Genomic DNA, 24,534 nt, shown 5'->3' on the forward strand with positions numbered 1-24,534 from the left:
ATTTTCCTACATCCCAGCTTTACTTAGATGGGGGGGGCATGAAATCAGGGTGACCCTCATACCAAGATGCCTGAGCTTCCATGGAGGCTAATTCCATGTTCCCACCCTGGTGAGAGCTGTTTGCCAATAACTTGAAGTCTGGTATATTAGTCCATGAAGGCACAATGGGGGGAAAAAACAGCTTTGCCTTTCCATTTGCCTGTTAGTGTCTCATTTGGCTCACGACTCTCCGCTGACTACCAGATAATTTTAGTCCAGTGTGACAAAAAGCCGGCTGCTGAGCCCTCACTGAATTCGTCTCTGTACTCCTGCCCTGATGCAATCAGTTGAAATCAACACAAATGAGAGATAGTCATTCAGTTTGTCAAAGGGATGGGAAGAGGTTGGATAAGTTTCTGCTGATTTGGGGCAGTAAATAGTGACAGAGGTGCTGGAAACTGCTGCAGGCATGGTAAAAGTAATGAGTTTTTATTATCAACACATTTACTGAATCCCATCTCGGACTGGGCCATGCACTAGAAAACTGCAGTCAGAGAGCAGGCCAGATGGAGAGCAGTACTTACTTTCTGATAGGTTGCTTGAGAATAGGCCTGCTCTCGCTACACAGCGTGTCAGTGAGCAGCACCTTGGGATGCAGTGTTTGAGGGGCTGTATTCCAAAGAGCAAGAGCAAGTAACTTTAATTAAACCCTCCTTAGACAAGTTAGGGATTTTTCAGGCTCTCCCAAGTCTACTTTACCCAACCAAAATACGAAGTAGGGGAGGGGGGGAACAGATCTGAAAGCAGGACAAAGGATCAGTGTAATACAAATATTATAAATATAGTATGAGCCAAAAGCAGAGGAAGTGGTTTGACAGGAATCAAAGTTGTGGAGGAAATGTATGGAAATCTGTGTGTAACTGCTTAAAGGCGTGCTAGGGAGTTTTGATAGTCTAGTGTGTGCAACTATTCGCATCCTCCAAAGGGACCCATCCAGGAAATCCACCAAGCTCACTTATTCACCCCCTGTTCCCAAACAGCAACTTCTCCCTCCCACTTTCTCTCTGTTAAGGAAATGAACTACACTGTGTGCAATCAGTGTAGAAAGTTTTGAACAATATGACATGAAATGAAAGATTGCACCCACTGCAAAGAGAGTGCAATTCATCTGTTCCGCTTCCTTCTTTCCCTCCCCACCAAAGTCAGGCTAAGCAGGCTTTGTGTGGTCAATTATTCAGCAGGTTAGGGAACTGAATCTTTGTCTCTATCTAGGTATTTACACAGTAGTAGCTGAGCAACTCCACTCCCTAATAGACAGGAAAATTCCCAGGCTCGCCATAGTTGCTATTCCAGTCTTGGGCTGGAGTAGGAACCATGGCACTGATATACTCCCCTTCAGCATGGTTTATTGTCATTGGATCTCCCCTTAATGGCACATCCAGAAATCACAATCCCACTCTGCTCCCAAACTCCCACCAAACCTTGTTTTGACCTATTTGAAATTGGTGGCAAGTTACCTCTACCATTCACAAGACGTACAGAGTCCCTCCCTATGGCCTCTCCACACTTCACACACCCCCTCAAACAAGAGAACCACTGAGGTTTCATTGCAGTAGGGGCCTTCTGAAGCCTCTGTGCCAATGGGGGAATTGAACCCAGAAACCATCCAAAAAGTAATCGGCTAGGTCCTCAACTGGTATAAACTGTCATAGTCCAACCAAAGTCAATGGAGCTATGGCAACTTATGCCAGCTGAGGAGCTGGCCTTCCATGTCATTCCCGGTGCTAAGAAAGCTGCTGTGCCCTCAGGGCTGGCTCCAGGATTTTGGCTGCCCCAAGCAGCCAAAAAAAAAAAAAAAAGCCGCGATCTGCGGCGGCAATTCGGCGGAAGGTCCTTCGCTCCGAGCGGGAGTGAGGGACCGTCCACCGAATTGCTGCCGAATAGCTGGACCTGCCGCCCCTCTCCGGAGTGGCCGCCCCAAGCACCTGCTTGCCAAGCTGGTGCCTGGAGCTGGCCCTGTGTGCCCTGCAGGCATGCCACATTCAAGTCAACCAGAAAGAGGTCCAGTCCACTAACCCTGAAATGAGCCCCTCCTCCTCTTACATACACCTGCTGAACACAGCACTATGGTTAAAGGTTTTAGCACTTTTTAACTGTAAGAAAGACTTGTTCTCAGGCTTGAGAAGAAAGAGGCAGCCTCTCTCTACACACCATCACCCTCAATAAATCAATGAAATGCCCTTCAAATGCTTTTTAAACCCTACACTTTCCACTGAACAATTGGTAAGCCTTTCCTAAGGATTAGCAAAGGACTTTAGAGTGTATTTCCCTCCCCTCACCCCCGCATCATCTGACCCAACAGAGAAAGTGCTGTTCATTTTTCCTATCAGAGACAAACTGTACTGGCTGCCTGCAGTGCTGGCACGACCTGAAGAGGCCACAGAGGGAAAACTTTTACTTCTACCAGTTCCTCTCTCCTGCTAATGGGAAGCTTGAAATAACTGACCTGAAGGTGGTAGGAGGCAAGTACCGGTAGGTAATACGTGAACTATCTGTACAGTGGAAAGTGCTCTGCTTTGTTCAAAGGTTTCTCCAAACTCTTTGTTAGTAGTCTGGTTCACCTCTGATTTGCTAGCCAAATTGTTAGGTATCGGTGAATAAGCAGTCTTCTTCCCCCATTGTATTATGAACATTGTAATACCTTCTGCTTTAGAATAATTTGGCAAAAAGAAGACATAAAAATGCATACAAAGGGAGTAACACTGCTTGAAAAATCCTCTTGCCTACTCATTAGTGACTGGGAAGCTTTCCCTTAAGGAGAGCTATCAATTGCTACAGAATTTAAACTTTCTTTAAAAAAAAAAAAAAAAAAAAAAAAAAAAGGGAAATCCTGGCTCCATTGAAGACAATGGCAAAACTCCCACTGAGTTCAATGGGACTAGGATTTCACCCTAAGATTCTAGCCTTTATGTGTTAGAATAAATTTCTGCATATTAATGAAAAATGTAAACTACGCAATTTTGTCTTCTTGAGTCTGCATACAAACAGCTCCATGCATCAGCTGCTTCTCAAATTTCCCAAGCAGCAGTAGAGTGATGCTGACAAGACACAAATCACTTTAACAGAAGTTAATCATGATCAGAGTTAGTCAGAAAAAACATCTCTCTCAAAACTGGGTGACAGGGCAACAAAATGGCAGATGAAATTCAATAAATAAATAAATAAATGGAGATATCCTATCTCCTAGAACTGGAAGGGACCGTGAAAGGTCATCGAGTCGAGCCCCCTGCCTTCACTAGCAGGACCAAGTACTGATTTTGCCCCAGATCCCTAAGTGGCCCCGTCAATGTACAAAGTAATGCACATTGGAAAACATAAATCCAACTATACATATAAAATGTTGAGGTCTAAATTAGCTGTTACCACTCAAGAAAGAGATCTTTAAGTCTTTGTGGATAGTTCTCTGAAAACATCCACTCAATGTGCAACGGCAGTCAAAAAAGCAAACAGAATGTTGGGAATCATTAAGAAAGGGATAGATAATAAGACAGAAAATATCCTATTGCCTCTATATAAATCCATGGTACGTCCACATCTTGCATACTGCATACAGATGTGGTCACCCCATCTCAAAAAAGATAGATTGGAATTGGAAAAGGTTCAGAAAAGGGCAACAAAAATTATTAGGGGTGTGGAGCGTCTGTCATATGAGGAGAGATTAATAAGAGACTGGGACTTTTCAGCTTTGAAAAAAGACTACTAAGTGGGGATATGATAGAGGTCTATAAAAGCATGACTGGTGTGGAGAAAGTAAATAAGGAAGTGTTTTTTACTCCTTTTCATAACACAAGAACTAGGGGTCACCAAATGAAATTAATAGGCAGCAGGTTTAAAACAAACAAAAGCAAGTATTTTTTCACACAACGCACAGTAAACCTGTGGAACTCCTTGCCAGAGGATGTTGTGAAGGCCACGACTATAACAGGGTTAAGAAAGGAACTAGATAAATTCATGGAGGATAGGTCCATCAATGGCTATTAGCCAGGATGGGCAGGGATGGAGAGATCACTTGATGATTACCTGTTCTGTTCATTCCCTTTGGAGCACCTGACATTGGTCACTGTTGGAAGACAGGATACTGGGGTATATGGACCTTTGGTCTGACCCAATATGGCTATTCTTATGTTCTTATATTATACCACAAAAAGAGAGTTTGGAAGAAGGGCAAAACGTTACTTTTCAACCTGTGCTTTATTGTCATTTAATTTAACTCAGTCTTCTTCCTACTTCTACCATCCTTTCTCATGTGATTTATACACGGAATGCTTACCTGGTGGGAAATAGGAGGGTGGAGTGGTTTGATTTCTATCCTTTTCACATTCCTTCAATCGATTCTGCAGTGTCACAATTTCTCGACGGATTGCAAGGATATTGTTTTTGTCCAATGATTCCAGATCATTTACCATAACAGTCAGATTCCTAATCTGGAGAAATAAAAATTTAGCATGACTTTAAATTACAGTCAAGTTTATTTCACAAATATTTTAGGCTGAATTTATCATTTCACAAGAATATGTTTTAGCATAAACATCAGGTCTCGTGCGGATGTGTGTAACCACAAGAAAATGTTTGAGATTTTAGCACTCAATCATATACCGTAATGCTAAAGATCACCCCAAAATATCCAATAAGGCTTACTTGGTTATTAACTGTTACCTATAAATGATTTCAGCCTTGCAGATATGTCTTGAAAACTTACCTGCCTAGATAAATAATCTACTCACACACTCATTTAATGTTGAAGAGGACAGTGAAGAAACTAATGATATTTTACTTACCATCAAAAACAATTATTCACTCCAGGTGAATGAGTGATAATTTTGAAAATTTGATTTATTGAATATTGGGAAGGTATGAGTCTTTTCCAGTTCTTGATTTTATATTAATCGGGTCACTACCATAAAATGTTAAATTTTTAATTATGTTTATTAGAGCACAGAAGCTTTCAGGCATAGGCGCCCATAAATTAATATTTATTATAATAATTTAGACAGCATATTTATTTAATATAGCAGCATCCAAGAACTTTAACTTTGTCACACAAATGATAAAAATTGCCATTTTTTGCTATATATGAAGAAACATGCTTAAGGCCAAGATTTGCTTTAATTTACACTGATTTAAATCCAGACTAACTCCACTGACAATAGTAGAGACATTCCAAATTTCACTGGTGTAACAGAGAACTGAATGTTTCTGAATGGCAGAATAACCCTCATACTCTACCTCCACGTATAGTTGTTCAACAATCACATTGCTTCCAAGTGTGGATTTCAGCTGAGTGACCAGTCTCTGCATTTCATTGATTTCCAGTTTCAGTAACTGAAAGTCCAACTCAGTGTAAGAAACACTGGTTGACTCCATATGTTCCACCTTGATGGTTAGGTTTCGGATTTTCTGTTCATATATTTCAATTGCTTTGGTATATTGGCGAACCTAAAAAAAAAAAACAAGCACATTTTCAAGTTCAGCTGAACAAATACAACAGGCATGTTTGACATCTTTATTACATGCATTTATATATAAATTTGTCAAATTCTGCCTTCATTTACCCCTGTGCATTACTGAGGGCAGAATTTCATTCATAATCTTCACTTTTTTATTCCTCACTGTAACAAGAGCAACCACACTGTGAGCAAGCCCCTATGGCCAGAGGTCACCCTGCAGCACCTGCGTGTTTCCCCCTCAAGGGCCCCTTATGAAGACTCCACACTCCTTTTCTGGTGTCAAAATACCCCTCATTGGGACCTAGGTTTATTCACAAAACAAACTCAAAATAAAACTCAGAGTCCCAAATTAAAGTCCAACAAGCAAACGTTTCTCTTCCTGCTCCCAAGCCTCCCTGCTTGGAGAACTTTGGCTGTCTTTCCCCTGCTCTCTCAGGGTCTTCCCTGCCTTAGCAGGCTATTGCCAGCACTTCCTAGCTGAAATCTTAGGCTACATCTGTACTGACCTGTGGTTCGGACTGCAGGGAGCACCAAAGAACTACTCTGTAACTCCCCTGTGTGGATGCCAGGGGTGTGAACTAAAAGGTTCCTTCTTCCCATTAATGTAGTCCTGTTTGAAGAGGATGACATGAAGGCAAACTAGGAACCTTATGGGTTGCACCTGCAGCATCTACACGAGTGAGTTACAGTTCAGCATCCTGGTGCGCATTGCTATTCACATCCCGTGGTCCAGACTCGGCCAATTCATTAGCCTTTTGTCATCACGTTTACATCATTTTAGTTTACACAAGTGTGTAAACAGACAATACTGTACATAGAAACAACCTATCTAAATACATACAACACAAGCTAAACTTCAAATATAAATCAATACATGTAACTTTAAATCTTATTAAAATATGTAGAATCTGTTTGGCCCACATAAGGTTTATGTGGCACTCCTGTGTAATAAGGTTGGGCACCACTGGTATAGATAAACCAGAGTCACAAATCCCAGGACTCTGCTGGAGCCTCCTCACTCCCGGCAGTCTTTGCTCTCCCTGAGTTTTCCCCTCACTTCAGCTTCCAGCTACTTTTTATAGGGGAATCACCTGATGCCGGGCCGGAGCCGCTGGGGCCGGGGCCGGAGCCACCGGGGCTGGGGGTGCTCGGCCGGCGCTGCTCGTCCAGGGCCGGGGCTGCTCGGCCAGGGCCGGGGCTCCGGGGCCCGAGCCAAGCCGAGCCAGGCCGGAGCCGCTGGGGCCGGAGCCGGCGCGCTCGGCCAGAAACGGGGCCAGTGGGGATAGTGGAGCATGGCGTGGGGAAGTTGGTCCCCAGAGCGAGGGGCTGGCTAGGGGCAATGGGGCATGGCATGATGGGGGTGTCCCCACTCCGCCCTGCCCAGTGCAAGGGCACTGTTTACAAACCGGCAGTTGCCAGATACACCATGGCCCACCCAGCCCTGTGCTGCCAGCATGCCTCTTCCCCTTAGGGGCGGGCCTGGGCCGTGCCCCACGGTTCCCTGCCCAAACACCCCTCTGCTCCCAATGCCCAGCATCCCCTGGACCTGCTATGCCCATTTGTGGTGCCCCTCCACATATCCCCCACCACAAACGCACAGTGACCTGCACACAACCACCCACAGCCCCACCTAGGGTTACCAGATAGCAACTGTGAAAAAACACGACAGGGGGTGGGGGATAATAGGCGCCTATATAAGAAAAAGTCCCAAAACACGTGACTGTCCCTTTAAAAACGGGACATCTGGTCACCCTAGCCCCACCACAATATGTTTGGCACCAAGCCCACACAAGGTTAATCCGGCCCTGTGCCCCAGGCCCTCCAGCCTGCACAGGGCAAGCCACCCGCTTACACGCACTAATGTTCCCTCTTGGAGTTAACTTTATCCAGGATTATATAGAATTTCAGGGGCCAGATTCTACCAGGGAATCTGCAGTGATTATTTCAGATAAGTGATGTACATGAAGAATTTTGGGGTATGTCTACGCAGCCCCCGTCTGCGAGTCTCTGAGCCCGTCGACAAACGCGGGCTCTCACTATCGTGCTAAAAATAGCAGTGCTAAAAATAACCCCCTCCCTAGACCTCAGAGCCTACACTCCAGCCTGAGCTGCAACACCTACACAGCTATTTTTAGCACAGCGTGCAAGCCCAAGCCTGTTGACCTGGACTCGGAGATTCACTGCTGCGACCTGCCACTTTCTGTATAGATGTACTCTCTGGGGCTGAAAAAGATAACGAAAGATCCACCAATTTCTTCAAGATGACTTTCTGTTGACTTCCGTGGGCACTGGTCAGGCCACCACTCTGCAACTAGCAAAAACAAGTCCTGTGGTACCTTATAGACTAACAGATGTATTGAAGCATAAGCTTTCGTGGGTGAATGCCCACTGCATCAGAAGCATGACTCTTTGTTGCTTTTTACAGATCCAGACTAACACAGCTACCCCCTGATACTCTGCAAACAGTATCTAATCTTTTCTGCATTAAAACTAATTGAGTCCCCTGAAGAAGGGGATATTTTAGCACCGTGCACTATTACAAATCCGATCCATCCATCCTGAAACTGATTTAAATGAAGGCCAGTTGAGGTGAAATAGTTATTTGAGCCTTTAGGTAGAATAACTGTTGTGCAGCAGCCTCTTCAGATGTGGAACCACTAAACAGATGGCTGGATAAATATACTTTTGCACATGTATCTACTAATGTAAAGGTCATGGTGCAAACACTGTGAAGAAGAATGTCAAGAATATTATGTGGATTTGGAGCATTCTCTGAAAAATTTGAGTTCCATACAAATGGAACATCTTGGGAAAGATATAATCTTCCTCCCACATGACTTAAAACTGTACCCATTTTTCCTTAATGGCATTCCAAAAGGTAAGAAGTATCTCTCAGCAGGAATAAATAGAATTATATTATTGTGTCAAATTAGCAACTCTGAAGTTATGGACTAGAAGGCATTTCCATTATAAGCCCCAATTTTCAGGTGCTTATCACTTCCCTAAATATTACCTTCTGGACTGAAATTGCTCATGCATAGTCTCAGACTTAAAATGAATTTGTTGGATTAAAAATCAATTTGGCAACTTTTGCATTATCTTACCATGAATTAAGAGCAACAAAGAGTCCTGTGGCACCTTTAAGACTAACAGAAGTATTGGAGCATAAGCTTTTGTGGGTGAATACCCACTTCGTCTGGGTATTCACCCACAAAAGCTTATGCTCCAATACTTCTGTTAGTCTTAAAGGTGCCACAGGACTCTCTGTTGCTTTTTACAGATCCAGACTAATACGGCTACTCCTCTGATGAATTAAGAGTGTTTTGCACCAATCGCAATTTTTTTCAGCTCTATTTTAATCAAGAGGACAGCCCCAAAATGGACTTTTAAAATTTGACATGGGTACAGTTTTTCATTAAGACTAGAGCTTTGCTGTTCTACTGTCCTGGTGATATTGCCTACAGATTTCTGACCAGGGCTTTGTAACAACCAGAGAAGAGACTTCCCCCTAATAATTCTTTCCAAGATATACACTGAACCTCAGTACATGCTGGGGCAGGTCTTTGGGAGTTTAGTCAATGGTACATCAATACTTGTGCAGGGCAAATACGATCGATTAAACAAATAATAATGTATCTGACTACTGAATCTCAGTGATTTAGCTTAAGGAGGCAAACCAAAGATAAGAGGACCCTCTTTTCAGAGTTACAATTTTTTATGCAACTGTGACTGAACTACTTTTTGAGTCTGAGGGAAGCCATTTAGCATAAACCCATAGAAATGTAGGATTGGAAGGGACCTAGATAGGTCATCAGTCCAGAACCCTGCACTGAGGCAGGACTAAGTATTATCTAGACCAGGGGTCGGCAACGTTTGGCACGCAACTCGCCAGGGTAAGCACCCTGGCGGGCCGGGCCAGTTTATTTACCTGCTGACGCGGCAGGTTCGGCCGATCGCGGCCCACGCTGGCCGTGGTTCGCCGTCCCGGGCCAATGGGGGCGGCAGGAAGTGGCGCGGGCGAGGGATGTGCTGGCCATGGCTTCCTGCCGCCCCCATTGGCCCAGGACGTCAAACTGCGGCCAGTGGGGGCCGCGATCGGCCAAACCTGCTGCGTCAGCAGGTAAATAAACTGGTCCAGCCCGCCAGGGTGCTTACCCTGGCGAGCCGCATGCCAAACATTGCTGACCCCTGATCCAGACCATCCCTGGAAGGTGTTTGTCTAATCTGTTCTTAAAAACCTCCAGTGATGGAGATTCCACAACCTCCCTAGGCAATTTATTCCAGTGCTTTATAGTTAGGAAGTTTTTCCTAAAGTCTAACCTAAATCTCCCTTTCTGCGATTTAAGCCCATTACTTCTTGCACTGTCCTCAGTGGTTAAGGAGAACAATTTTTCATTCTCTTCTTTATAACAACCTTTTAGGTACCTGAAAACTGTTTTCACCTCCCCCCTCAGACTACTCCTCTCCTGATTAAACAAACCCAATCTTTTCAATCTTTCCTTGTAGGTCATGTTTTCTAGACCTTTAATCATTTTTGTTACTCTCCTCTGGACTTCCTCCAATTTGTCCACATCTTTTCAGAGTGTGGTGCCCAGAACTGGACACCATACTCCAGCTGAGGCTTTATCAGTGCTGAGTAGAATGGAAGAATTACTTCTCGTGTCTTTCTTACAACACTCCTGCTAATACCTCCCAGCATGATGTTCAGGTTTTTTGCAACAATATTACATGGTTCACTCATGTTTCATTTGTGATGCCACATAACCCCTAGATCCTTTTCTGCAGTATGTGTTCCTACACAGTCAAATCCATTTTGTATTTGTGCAATTGATTATTCCTTCCTAAAGGTAGTACTTTGCATATGTCTTTATTGAATTTCATCCTGTTTATTTCAGACCATTTCTCCAGTTTGTCAAGATCATTTTGAATTCTAATCCTGTCCTCCAAAGCACTTGCAATCCCTTCCAGCTTGGTATTGTCAACATATTTTATAAGTGTACTCTCTATGCCATTATCCAAACCATTTATGAAGATATTGAATAAAACCAGACCAGGACAGATTCCTGCAGGACCCCATTCAATATGCCCTTCCAGCTCAAATGTGAACTATTGATAAATACTCTCTGTATACAATTTTCCAACCAGTTGTGCACCCACCTTATAGTAGGTTCATCTAGGCTATATATCTCTAATTTTCTTATGAGAAGGTCATGTGAGACAGTATCAAAAGCCTTACTAAAATCAAGATATATCACATCTGCTGTGTCCACACTATCCACAAGGTTATTACCTTGTCAAAGAAGGATATTAGGTTGACGTAATTTTTTCTTCACAAATTCAGATTGACTGCTACTTATCACCTTATTTTTTAAAGGTGCTTGCAAATTGTTTAATTATTTGCTCCTTTATCTTTCCGGGTACCAAAGTTAAGCTGCCTGGTCTATAATTCCCTGGGTTGTCCTTATTCCCCTTTTTATAGATAGGTACTATATTTGCCCTTTTCCAGGCCTCTGGGATCTCTCCCATCCTCCATGAGTTCTCAGAGATAATTGATAATGGCTCAGCAATATCTTCAGCCAGTTCCTTAAGTATTCTATGATGTATTTCATCAGGCCCTGCCAGCTTGAAGACATTTAACTTGTCTAATTAATTCTTAACATTACTGACCTTTCCTTATTTTAGCCTCAGATCCTACCCCATTTACACAGATGTTCACTATGTTAGTCATCCAATCACTGCTAATTTTTTTGGTGAAAATATAAACAAAAAAAGGCAGTTAACACTTCAGACATTACTGTGTTTTCTGTTATTGTCTTTCCCTCGTCATTGAGTAATGGGCCTTGCCTGTCCTTGGTCGTCTTCTTGCTTCTCATATATTTGTAAAATGTTTTCTTGTTACTCTTTATGTCTCTAGCTAGATTAATCTTGGGGGGGTTGGCCTTTTTTAATTTTGTCCCTTCATGCTTCTGTTGTTTTTTTTTAATATTCATCCTTTGTAATTTCACCTAGTTTCCACTTTTGTATGACTCTTTTTTGAGTTTCAGGTCTTTGAATATCTCCTGGTTACACCAACTGAGTCCCCAATTTACACCAACTGAGGATCTGGCTCTCATAGTTTTAGTCCTGTATAAATTCAAGCTAAGGAATAATAAAATGTATTGTAGTTGGAATCAAAATAAATAGTGTCTGTTTAACTGTATTTCTATATATGGAGCTAACTGACTGGACATTCACCATAGATATGTCTAAATTTCCCTACCTCCACCCTAACATGGACCAGTCCATAGAGCAAGATCCATGTTGTTTGAAGAGAGGATGGATTCTGACTACCTTGCTACTCACACAAATCCAGTGAGAGCTGGGAGCTTTCCCCAGTAATCTCTGTGGGGAAGATGTTTAAAAGTTAGTGTCTAAACTGTGCCTGTAAAATTTGCACATGAACCCACCGCATGCACAAAAATACATTTGCATTTGCAAACTGGTGAGCACAAAGTAGGCAACCATGTGGAGAAAACGCGTACTGATGTGTACAATTACCTATACCACAGGCACAAACGTTCAGAAATGTGAGTATCTATCCCGATGCTAATAATATTAAAATACTTAAAGAAAATAAATGCTTTAAAAGAAAATCTAGTTGCCAAAAATATGCCAAATCTGCAATCCATTGAAGTCAGTGGACTACCTGCATAAGTAAGGGCTACTCTCATAAGTAAGAGCTTCAGGTCTGAGACCAGCAACAGAGAGTCCTGTGGCACCTTTAAGACTAACAGATGTATTGGAGCATAAGCTTTCGTGGGTGAATGCCCACTTTGTCGGAATGCCCAGTCTTCCTTCTACCTCAGACTGTTTTTTCCCAGTTGGCCAGCCAGGCCATCTAGGAGAATGCCTCCCATGAGGCTGCTCTGTTGCTTGGCAGTTAGACCCATTTTGCCTTAATAGCTTGTGACTGTATCTACCTGTGGGGGATTGTGTTGAAACCATCTGCTCCCCTCTAACAGGCCAACACACCATCTCTGAAATCTAGTACATAAACCACATTTTGGGGTACAGATCAGTATTCACCATGCATCTCACATTCATCACAGAGCTTTGCAGTGGGGTTTGAGTAGTGCATAGGCCTTGTGGTGGACCTCTGCAGGAGGTGAATTTCACCCTTAAAGAAATATAAAATTCATCTATTTTTGGCATGCGTAAGAATAATTCCTATCTAGTTTTTTCTGCTTTGCAAGCATTGTCACACTAAGGGCCTGAAAAGGGCAGGGAGAAAATCTGTAATGTTCATTTATTGTGTCAGTTACCCAAAACTGGTATTTATCAACACAGGTTTCTCAGCATGCAAGCAGACACTCCTCCAGCATGCAGGTGGAGGGTGGGGGTGGAGGAATGAGGAAGCAGAAGGAAGGCATAAAATGAAAAAAGATGGAGAGGGAGAGAAAGGGGGATAGAAATGAAATGAGCAAGCAATTCACGTGCAAGTGCATTGGCCACAGGCAAGACTGACTTCCATGATCACATGGTGAGCATGCCACCCGCATGTCATATAACCCAGCCTGAGATCAAGAGGAATATTTCCAACAGAATAATCTATCTTGAATATAGTTTTCATCTCTGTTGGGCAGGTGTGTTTGCTCTTCCTGTTTTTATTGCTCAAGCATGTTCTGGGCATTGTGGTCAAAGCACTGAAAGGCACATTCTCCCATTGGATTAAAGTTCCTATTCTTCCCTTTTAATGAGATGCACAAAGAGAGCCATACTCCTCTTCACTGTTGTGATCAAAGCTGATTCCTGCATTAGTCTAACAAGTTAATTTTTTCATCATGATAATTACAGATGAAAAAATTAGTCCAACATTTTCAGGCTACAGTTTTTTACTGATTTGGAATATCAGAGTATCTCTTTGTGAAATTCACTGCCTGCTGATTTTATAAAAGGGCCCCCCTTGCTTGTTGAATTAGCAGCCTACAATCAGACAAAAGCTTAAAGATTCAATCAGGTTGTATATCTGGGACTTCTAATACATGTATAGCACCTCTTAAGGGGCTGGATCCTCCAAGTCTTACTCAGGAAAATCTCCCATTAGCTTTAAATGGAGTTTTGACTAAGCAAGTAAGATAAGATTGAACCCATCCACAATGGGATGCTGAAATACAGTTATGGCATTTGGGTCACATCCTCAGCTGGTGTAAATTAGTAAGTTGTAAACTAACTTCCATGGTGCTACATCCATTTAAATTAGTTGAGGATCTGTTTGTTATTCCAACCCTCTTTGTAAAGTGGTTCTCAGATTCAAAACCAAAATCCAAGTGTTTATGATTTGCCTAGTTGTTTCAAATTTCACAGTAGTTCAGTAGACGCTCCCACTCCATAATGTGTAAAGACGAGTCTGGGTTGCAAAATTGGATGTAGATCTGAACATCCCCATAGTTTGGGGGTGCTTGGAACCCAGAATTTTGGTTCAGACCCCTCTATCGCTAGGATGAGTTGGGAGATCTTTTGGTTTTATTGTTTCATTTTGTCCATAAGTATTTTCAGGAAACAGCAGTACATTGGGTTACACACTGAGGGGTACCTTTACAACTAGAAAGGTAAGAAACTAATTTCAAAGAGAGCCTGAGAAATATGTTTACATGAGACAAGTACAGATATGCACATAGATTCAAGTGTCTTCTGCCCATCTCCAGACATTTCAATTTTACTTGAACTCAGAGACGAACAAGTCAACGCCTGGTATCTTTTTCATTCTATGGTCAAGCAACATAATAACTAACTATGAAATTGTAACACCCCTGTAGTTAAACAAAAATACAGTTTGTTTGTTTTCATTTCTGACCTGATGTCTCTTTGCCTGGGATCACATTGGAGGATCTGTCACACTATATCTAACTGGATGCATTGTAACACTGTTTGGCTGATCAAACTCAACATGATAAAGTGCAGTGAAACTCGGATTAGGTCAAGATTTTTTTTTGGTATTTCCCACTGGAGTTGAAAAGTGAGGGCCAACTCCTGAACTGGTATACACTGCCAGAGCTCCATTGACTTGAAGAAAATGACATCAGCTGAGGATCTGGTCACTAGAGACCAGCCATTTTTTTAACAGAGAATGGCTACAGGGTTTCAAAAAATCAGCCAATTCCTGCCATCTGTACTTGGTCCTTAGTCAGGCAGAACTCCCAATGCAGAGTTTCACTTCAATAGGAGATTGGCTTCAGTTGGGTCTTATTTCAGTCCTCTCTGATCTGGGAGGGCCTTGCAGAATTAGTCCAAGTTTCAGGATGGGAATTATAGACCTGATCCTGTCCTACTGCAAGCAATTGAAATTTTGCCACTGATCACAGTGGGAGCACTTTGGGGCCCTTAAATACCTAGTGTTTTCATGGATCATTAATGTCAAGTTCCATATTCCTCCTAAAGTGATCAGGTAGCTCTTGTGCCGAGAGGCACTGAGATTTGTCAAATTGCCCCTTCATACCTTCACTGACAACTGAATGTATGTCATCGTTAGCGCTAGTTATTTCAAAGCAAATTATTTTAACTGAAAAGACCTTCTATAGGATTATGGCCCCACATTGTTGTGTTTTTATGCATAACTTCTTATCTATTCTTGATTATACTAGAAGAGAGTTATGAATATTTATGGTTGGAATTTATAATTTACTGCTGTGCCTTTTCTACTGATTAATTCAAGGACACTTCATTTCTTAAGATGTCTGGCTCCTGGAGAAGTCAAACACTTTCTCATGGACACCTAATTTAAACCCTGAATATTCATCTACCAGCAAAAATCAAATGTAGGTTCTCCTTCTCTCAAGAAACCACGGTAGTCCCCTAGTTTTGCCTGATTTTTGCAAGAAAAATGAGATCTGAATCCTTGTAACAAACAAGCAAAGTAGTGTAAGGGTAAGGAGTTTGTCTTTAACTAGAATGCATAATTCAACAGTCATTGCTAGAGCATCAGATGTTGACAGAGAAAATAACTGATTTTTTTTTCAACTGTTATGGGAATGGAGGGGGTCAGGGGGTGGGTTTTTGCTTCAACCTGGGCTGAGCTGACATTTGCTCTCTTTTCCCTCATTCCCTCCCATGAGTTGGTTACATACAAGTAATAACCAGGGCCGCCGAGAGCAGGTTCGGGCCCCGGTGAAAAAAAATTTTCGGGCCCCCCAGCAAGGGCGGACCGGCTAAACAGGGCTAACGAGAGGGGGGGAAGCCGGACCCCGGGCCCCCTTCTGGACCGTCGGGCCCCAGTAATTTGTACCGACTTCCCCCCCTCTCGTCGACCTTGGTAATAACACAGGAGGGAGCAGGAATCATGGCTTCCTCTGTGACTGTATATAGCAATTACAAGCCAACAAGACTGTTCCATGGTTCATAAAGAGTAGCATAGCTCTTCCTCCATCCCTCCAAGAACACCATGTGCCTATAGGCAGAGCTGTCCCTTGGGTGGGGCGAATTGGGGTGACTGCTCCGGGCCCTGTGCTTTGGGAGGCCCTGTGGGCCGGTGCGATTGACTGGCACAGTCGGTCCCGGAAGAGACAAATCCATCACTTCCGCCCCAGGCCCCGAACCTCCGTAGGGACTGCCTATAGGCCCAGGAATGAGGCCCGAGGATACTTGAAACTCATGTTGTTATAAGGCCCTTCTTGCATGCTACAATATTGAACATTTTATGTTTAATCACCCTTTTCCTTGCAATTTTTACATGCCCCTCACTGCAGTGCTTGGAAGGCAGGCCCTGCAAAGTTCTGACTGCCGGACTGTTTCACATTCACTAAAAATAGGACTGGTAGATTTTTTTAAAAGAAAAACCAAAAATCCTTACTTTAGTAAGTTCTATTTCGAATTTCTCAGAAAGCACTCGGGCTGTGATTTCCAGCATCTCGACCTTCTGCACAGGAAACGCAGTGTCTGGCAGGTACACTGAGCATTGGCACACTCCATTTTCATTCAAAGAGCCGGTTACGTTGGCAAATGGCTGTAAGAACAAGTTTGTTTCAGAAAGCAAATAAAAAATTGTCAATATGCTACTAGGAAACAACACCAAAGGACTGACAACAGTCCCCAAGCAGGGAAAAGTTGAGCGTAATAATTAATAATAATACTGACCCTGAAAGCATTTATTAATTATTATTATTACAACTTTCTTCCAATAAACTCAAAGTATTTTCCTATATTAATTCATTAAGCTTCACCACACCTCTATAGAGGTACTTAAATTCTATTATAACTATTTTAACACTGGCAAAACTGAGGTACAGGAAAGTTACATGATTTTTCTAAGATCAGACAGTGAGTCAATGGCAGAGCAGGAAATAATCGTATTAAATCTTATAGGGAGTCTTTCCATTGCTTTTAATGGTCTTTGCATCAGGTCCAGTTAGTGCTTTTAGTCCATTAATTTTAGAGCACTTTACAAAGTTTTGTTTGGATTTTACTGATGGAAGAATCCACAGAAATTGATCTATTTTCATGGAAAATGTTGATTTTGACTTAACCCTATTTTCCCCACTGGGAATATGTTTCATTTGATATTTTTCAGCTACCCCTGGTAAACAGGTTGCATACTCAACCACATGCACATGAGAGCTGGTATGCCTGCTACTGCAGGGTATTGAGTGGAGTAATGGACATTTATCACTGCTCCATCAGTGCATAAGAACATAAACAAGTTTTTTAATTGGGGCAGTCAGAGTTAAAAAATAATAAAATATTGGCGGTTGAATATCGCTTTTATGAGTAGTTTTGTACCATGACTAAATTTGTCCACTTCCAATAAAGTGAGATAAACAGGCTTCTGTTCCACATTCCATGCTTCCTTTATTGATTAACACAATCCCTAAATTTGGGCTCCTAAATCCCTTTTGAAAATGAAATTGAGACACCTAAATTGGTTCGGCATTGCAAAACTGAGTGCAGCAATGCTTAAATAGTTTTTAAAAATCTGGGCCTAGGTCACTATTAAAAATGGGCCTTGGGCTCCTAAGTCCCTTAGGTGCTTTTGGAACTGTCACCTTCAGACTCCTCACATTACTGGATTTGCATTCTGCTCAGCAGGAATGATGAAAAAAGGAGCAGAGAGGAAAATATCCAATGACCAGACAAATATGGTTATTGTACTTACCTTTCATAAGGTCCCATCTGTGCTAGCCTGTGAGGAGGGGACATTATTTTATCCCTGATATAGATTACAAACTGCCCTTTAGCTATGTTTATTTAATAAATTAAATAACTATTTTAAAAGTGGATTTAAACTATCAAAAACCCACCAAACGTCAATGGATGGATTCAACCACTTATTAAAAAAATATTATTTGTATTGTAGGAGTGTCTAGTTACCCCTTCTGAGGTTCGGCCTCATTATGCTAGAAGATGTACATATACATAGTAAGAGACATCCCCTGCCTTGAAGAGGTTAAAGTCTAAATAGACAAGATAGCTAAAGGGTGGGAGGAAGAAATATTGTTATCCCTGTTTTACCAATGAGGAGCCCCATTGACAGAAATGGGAATTTTGCCATTGACTTCAACAGGAATCAGCATTTGACTCAGAAAGTTTAAGTGACTTGGCCAAGATCACACATGAAATTTGTGGCAGGGGCAACAATTCTATCTTTTATGGCACCCATTGTCCTACTATCTGAGCACCTCAGAATCTTTAATGTATTTGTCTTACAACACCTCTGTGAGGTAGGGAAGTGCTATTATCCCCATTGTACAGATTGGGAACTGAGGCACAGAGAAGTTAATGACTTGCTCGAGGTCACACAAGAAGTCTGTGGCAGAGCAGCGATCTGAATCCAGCTCTCCAAAGCCCCAGGCCAATGCCCCAATCATTGGACCATCCCAAATTCCCTGAGTCCCAGGCTAGTGCCTTAACCATAAGAATATTCTTCCTCCACAAAAATAAATGGTATCAATAGGTTGAGTCAGGGCCGGCTCCAGGCACCAGCTTAACAAGCAGGTGCTTGGAGCGGCCAAGGGAGAGGGGCGGCACCAGCGGCAATTCGGGGGCAGCAGGTCCCTCACTCCCTCTAGGAGCGAAGGACCTGCCACTGAACTGCCGCCGCAGATCGCGGCTTTTTTTTTTTTTTTTCCAATTGCCGCCACCGATCGCGGCTTTTTTTTTTTTTTTTTTTGCTTGGGGCAGCAGAAATGCTGGATCCGGCTCTGGGTTGAGTCATTCAACTCCTGTAAGACCTAAGAATTAAAGGCTGATAATGTTTAACAGGAATTTAGAGGGGCAGGTTTCAGTAGAACTATTCAGCATGAAAAATGGTTGCAGATTTCAAGACCTTTGCACGTTAACATCACATCAAGTTCATATCTTCCTCAGACTTAATATGATGTTGACAGAATTCTTTCATTTCTTCCATTGACATTATTGTATGCCGGGTTCATGATATTGATGAAACCATAAGCAGTATTAATTAATTAATTAATTAATTAATTATAAAGATCTTCCTGGGTCCCTGACTCCTTTGATCACAGTGCAATGTCAATCGAATTATTAATTTTGGTCATAACGTCTTTCCAAGTCCTATATAAAAATATGCTGAAGCTCAGCTCTTTTTGGTTGTATGGTTTGTGGTATTTTTAAAAGCTAAATAGGCTTCATTGAGTATTTAACAAACTGTCCTAGCCTGCAGCAAGGACTTGACTGCAAAAGTTCTGTTTGTAAAATTAAATCATGTATTACATAAAGGTATCTGAGTCTAAAAGAAATATTATTCAACCTGATCCAAATATTTGTAGCTTAATAAAGTAAATGAGAGCTGCGGGGTGCTGAGCATTTCTGAAAACCAGGCCATTTATTTGGGCGACTTTATATGGATTTAGAAGCCTAAATTTAGGAAATTAATTTTGAAAATCCTGCACTCAAATTTCAGCCTCAGCAATTTGGCATAGGACACAGAGACCTGTGACAGCCAGGATTAGACCTCTAAACCACCTGATTGCCAGTCCTGCGCTTAATATACTAGACCACGCATCTCTCTTAGCTTAATGATGATGTTTACTATAGCTTTCCAAGAACAGTAAACAATGGTATACCTCTGGTATGAACTGAGGTTTGTTGAGTGTGGCCCGAGGTTCAGTCAGATATTCCACCAGGGTAGGAAGAGGTGTAGGCTGGAAAGGAAACAAAAATACCTGTTACAATGCAACATACTAAGTGTCCCATCCCTATTTAAATCATGACCCCCTCTCCCGACAGACAATCAGCATTCCAGATTCCTCAGTATTCTGAAACACTTTGATTTTGTGAAGGGAGCCATCTCCAGCAGCTCTAACATTGATTGGGATTTCTGACTGACTGCTGAGACAGTTAATGTTTCTTCTGGTACAACTTTGTTTCATGGAGTCCTTCCTTTGAAAAAAGCTTCATGTGATCAATGAAAGGCCGCAAATGCTCAGTCTATCCAAAACAGTGTGCATTATTTATGCTAAAGTAATATATACCCTCTCACTGCCATCTTATGGAATAAGGTTTCAGGTCCTACCCCTCCAGAGCACTGGCAAGATTGGATGTCACTCTTGAATCTTAACATGCATCCCTGGGAGTCTACAGTAATCAAGGTCCTGTGTACTGCACAAAACACTATATCGCAGGGACGCAGCCCACCAATGTACGCAGCTGAGCTCCACCAAATGGGAACTGTGGCAATCTCCAGTGCTTGCAAAACCATTTGATAAACTGTGCACCAAATGACATGATTAAACCTGAGGCGTGTGGGGCAGGAAGGTGCTTGCACAAGGGGGCAGCTGCTAGTCAGCCATACAAGAGCAATGCGCCATTCCTGCAGGAGCTCTATGTGGCAGGGGTCGTCCCCGGCTGCACAACTTCAAAGCCACGTGGAAGCAAAACTCCATTCTGACAGAGCTCTGGAGTTTTTAGCCAGCTTCCCCTGCAGGCCTCCTACTACTCCATCCAAGAACCGGTTCAGTGCCTCATGCCGCTGCATCCCCGTCACCTGCTCCCTCACTCCCCCATCCAGTCAGACAGTCCCACTCCTAAGGAGCCCCTAAAACAGCCATCTGGACAGCTGAGGAACTGGAAGATGGCAGGAAAATGGCCACTTGTTTAAATTGATTCAGAAAAAACAGGGGTTTTTTGTGCCAGCTGGTCAAAAAGATAACGTACGCAGCCATTTGTCTGGCCCCCTGATAGCATTGTACAGGGGAGGCTGATAGTGATTAACAGCAGAGTTACAAGGAGCATCATAAATTTTACAAATGTCTGCACAAATTATGATTTACCCAAGAGTGAGCATAATGAGGAGAAATTTCTGACATTCTAAATTCCCCCGGCCTCAGCTTATCATTATATATTTACACTTCAGCCTTGATTTTTACTGCCAGGAATTTCCACTGCTTAATCATGCTGCAGTGAAAAACATTCCCTCCCCTTAGATGCTGAGTTCACTACCTGAGTCCACAGCACTTTCAAGGCCTACTAGACCAAGAGACTGCATTAATAGTATCACCTAGAACTCATATAGGGCATTATGTTTTCAAAGTGCTGGGCAAATGAACCTGAGACACTGAGATCTAAATCCAGATCTTCAACACTCCAAAAGGCTGTGTGGTGTTTGCATCTGTGGTTTTGGATTGAGCTCATCTCAGGTACAAACCATAGTTAATTAATTACAACCTGCATTTTGCATTTAAACTCTATTCCAATTCGCAACGGGAGTTGCATTCACCTAACTGAAGGCAGAATTTTGTCTTTTTAAAACAGTGTAATTTGTTTTCAGATTTATAATTAAATCCCAGCACATTTGTTAAAGGCGATATTTTACACTTGTTCCTTACAGAGAGTCCACAGAACGAATGGAGATCTGAAAACTTGCCTCAAATAATTTTAAAAGATTTTCCTAGCAACATGAATAAGTGAGAGGAAAAAAGAATACATTAGAGCCTGTGAAAATCATAATACGCATCTTACCACATTCTGGATCGTGGTGGTGGCTGCATTCTGTGCAATGGCATTTTGTAGAAAGACCAGCAGCACAGCCAAGTTTGCACACTTCATCTTCTCAGCAAACAGGTATGATGGAGAAAGGACAGCGGGAGCCCTTTTATAGTGTACTCTGGGAATTCCCCCAGTAGGAGTTTGGTGCTTTGAAAGAGGAACATGTATAATATTTATTGACACTTCTCATAAAGGTGAGTGAATCATGGCACAGAAAGTGACTGAACAGCTATTATACAAACATAATAACTTTTTAATTGCCTGCTGTTAAAAACAAAGCCCTTCCTCATTCCCAATATCTAATCTTGTGCTCTGAGAGGCACAAAGGAATAAGTACATAATGGACAGATCAATTCATTTGATAGGACTGCAATAATTAAAATGCATTCTTGGCTGGGTTTTTTTTGCGGGTGCGGGGGGAGAATAGCTGCTTCCTTTTATGGGACTTTTATCCATATTTTTATTGTAAATCCTTTCTGGAGCACATAGACAACCTGGGCCACATCATCTTCCTAACCCTGCTTCTAAACTCAGATGGGGTGAAAGCAGCTCAAGGTAGGTCATTTCACATACAATGTCAAAGGAGCATCTCTCCCTTCCTCTAAGCCTCTGGATGCCTTTTAACATGAGCATAATGCACATGGGGCTCCACAAATTTGGGCTAAAAACCAACCATTGGATGGGAGAGGGGGCCGAGCTGAAGAACAGCCACAACAGACCTGCAATTCAGTGTTAACACCCATCCTACAGCTTTGGTACCATGGCTCCTGATACAGGGGAGATCAGGGAACAGCACACAGTGGAACAGCCCTTTGCATGGGAGCACAAAGATCTGCATGGTTTGCCAGCAGATTTCAAGACATTCAGTCAATTGATGAGCTGGTCTCATGGCATTTAGGCACTTCCACTTTCAGTGCTCACTGGAGCCAGGTATAGAGGCAAGCAAGAATGAAAATGGCTATCCAGACATTTCTAAACTGGCATGAAGGCAAGGTGTGAGTTTGGGTGGAAGTTCAGGTCAGTTCCCCTACCTTTAATTAGTGTCTGCAGCTGTATTTTTAAATAATACATACTTATTGTGGAGAATGCAGCTTGGGTTCTGTTTTCTGAGTACTGCTTCTTTAAGTGTAAGAAAATGAGGGAGGGGGAGGATTCTGAGACCTTACACAGAGGGTATGCAACACCTGCGTGCTGCAGAGCTGTGTTCCATATGAGGTCCCCCAGCATGCAGGTGAGGCAGAAGTGGCACAGGCTGAAAGAAGCCACTATGACAGGTGTAGGCTCTTTGGGGATTCCCCTTATACAGGAGAAATCCCATCAGCCAGTTCTGTCAAGTTTCTCATCTGCTTTGTGCTGGTGGAGCAGTGCAAAGGGGCCCCATATCGGAACATAATATTCTACCCCACCTATTTCCTGAATAACAAAACAAGTTAGAAACTCTGTGTCCTTCCAGATATGAGGTTATTCCAATTCCTCTAAGTAATAACAGCACTTCACATGTACCACAACTTCCTTCTGAAGAATTTAAAGAGCTTTTCAGCAGTGGATTAATATTATTATCATCTCCATTTTACAGAGGGGACAACTAACTCTTAGACCAGATCTACACTAGAACCTTTTGCAGGTATAATAATGTTGATTAAGGGTGTGATTTTTTTACATTTCTATACTGATAAAAGTCCTAGTGTAGGTGCAATTAAACCAGCATAAAAGTCCTTATTTTGTTTGGGGAACTGGTATAAGCTATACCAGCAAAAGCACATTTTTGCTGGTAGATGCTGAATGTACACTAGAAGGGTTTAGTATAACTAGACCTGTATAGCTAATCAACAAACCTTTTTCTGCTGCAGCATAGACCCTCAGAGAGGAAGCCAATGTGACAAAGTCAAGAATAGAATCCAAGTCTTCAAAGTTCCAGCCCCTCTGCTTTATAGGTATGATCTTAGGCCCACTGTAGTTAATGGAAAGATCCCACTGATATAAATGAGCTTTGGATCTGGCCCTATTACCACTTGACTGCACTTTCCACTAGGGCCGAGGTGTTGTGTAGATAGCCACAGGACATGCTATATTCTGTGGACAGCACAAACTGTTTTTCATCAATTCTTGGGACATACAGTTCTCAAAATCTGTCAGATTTCTATGTTTACCTTCTATTGTTGACTTTGAATAAGCACATAGATTTATTTTGTATTGATTAACTCTATGGCAAATTTAGAGCGACACTGTTGGTTTAACTTAGTGCACAAAACATTATGCAGTCTAAACTATGCAGGGGGAGGGATAGCTCAGTGGTTTGAGCATTGGCCTCCTAAACCCAGGGTTGTGAGTTCAATCCTTGAGGGGGCCACTTAGGGATCTGGGGAAAAATCAGTATTTGGTCCTGCTAGTGAAGGCAGGGGGTTGGACTCAATGACCTTTCAAGGTCCCTTCCAGTTCTAGGAGATGGGATATCTCCATTAATTTAATTTAAAACCATCTGACAAGTGACAGCAGTTGGAACACAAACAAACTGGCAGCATGGGAATTGGGAGGACAAGGTAACTGAAATATTTGCTTGGCTGGTTCATTTCTAATCACAAATAGGCCACCCAAGGTGTTCCAAACGTTCTGCTTACTATGCGGGATTCTGTTTTAATTGAGAAAATTATGGGCCTGATTGTCCCATCTGTCTTTGTGGGTGGAACGAATGAAAATTTGGTGGATCTCTTGCTGAGAAGAGCAGAACAGTGAGGTGCTTCCTCTGTGGCCTTGTAGCTTCCCGTCTCCCAGCCTTCATGGTAGTCCCTCCACAGGTACATGGATCCATGCTGTTGTCAGGGGTAGGCATAAGGGAGCAGGGCTTGGGAGAGGGTGGGAAAATCATAGTGTCTATGCACCATCCCCCACACCAGCACTAAGGAGAATCCTCACCAAAGTGAATATTGACCAATGACCTGATCCAAACCCTCATCCAAACACTCTCACTGTCTTCAGCAGGCCTTGAATCAGGCTCCTAGTGAGTATGAACTTTTGCACGCACCCTCTTTAGTCTGTGGAATGTCCCCAAGGGAATCTGGCATTTAGGGGAGGCAGA

The 24,534-nt window shown here is 42.5% G+C and overlaps 1 protein-coding gene across 1 annotated transcript in view; it reads right to left on the reverse strand.

Moving 5' to 3' along the window:
* The window catches only part of OLFM4 (olfactomedin 4), a 32,620-nt gene extending 9,294 nt beyond the window's left edge, over window positions 1–23,326 (reverse strand). The window contains exons 1-6 of the mRNA XM_065581160.1: window positions 23,294–23,326; window positions 21,432–21,605; window positions 19,538–19,615; window positions 16,312–16,464; window positions 5,266–5,475; window positions 4,310–4,463 (exon numbers count right to left, since the gene is read on the reverse strand). Coding sequence (XP_065437232.1) covers window positions 4,310–4,463; window positions 5,266–5,475; window positions 16,312–16,464; window positions 19,538–19,615; window positions 21,432–21,605; window positions 23,294–23,311 — 787 coding nt within the window. The 5' untranslated portion in view covers window positions 23,312–23,326. The remainder of the gene's footprint in view (window positions 1–4,309; window positions 4,464–5,265; window positions 5,476–16,311; window positions 16,465–19,537; window positions 19,616–21,431; window positions 21,606–23,293) is intronic.
* Window positions 23,327–24,534: the final 1,208 nt, after the last annotated feature.

This window comes from Chrysemys picta, chromosome 1 (genome assembly GCF_011386835.1).
Source record: "Chrysemys picta bellii isolate R12L10 chromosome 1, ASM1138683v2, whole genome shotgun sequence".
In the NCBI taxonomy this organism is placed as follows: domain Eukaryota; kingdom Metazoa; phylum Chordata; order Testudines; family Emydidae; genus Chrysemys; species Chrysemys picta.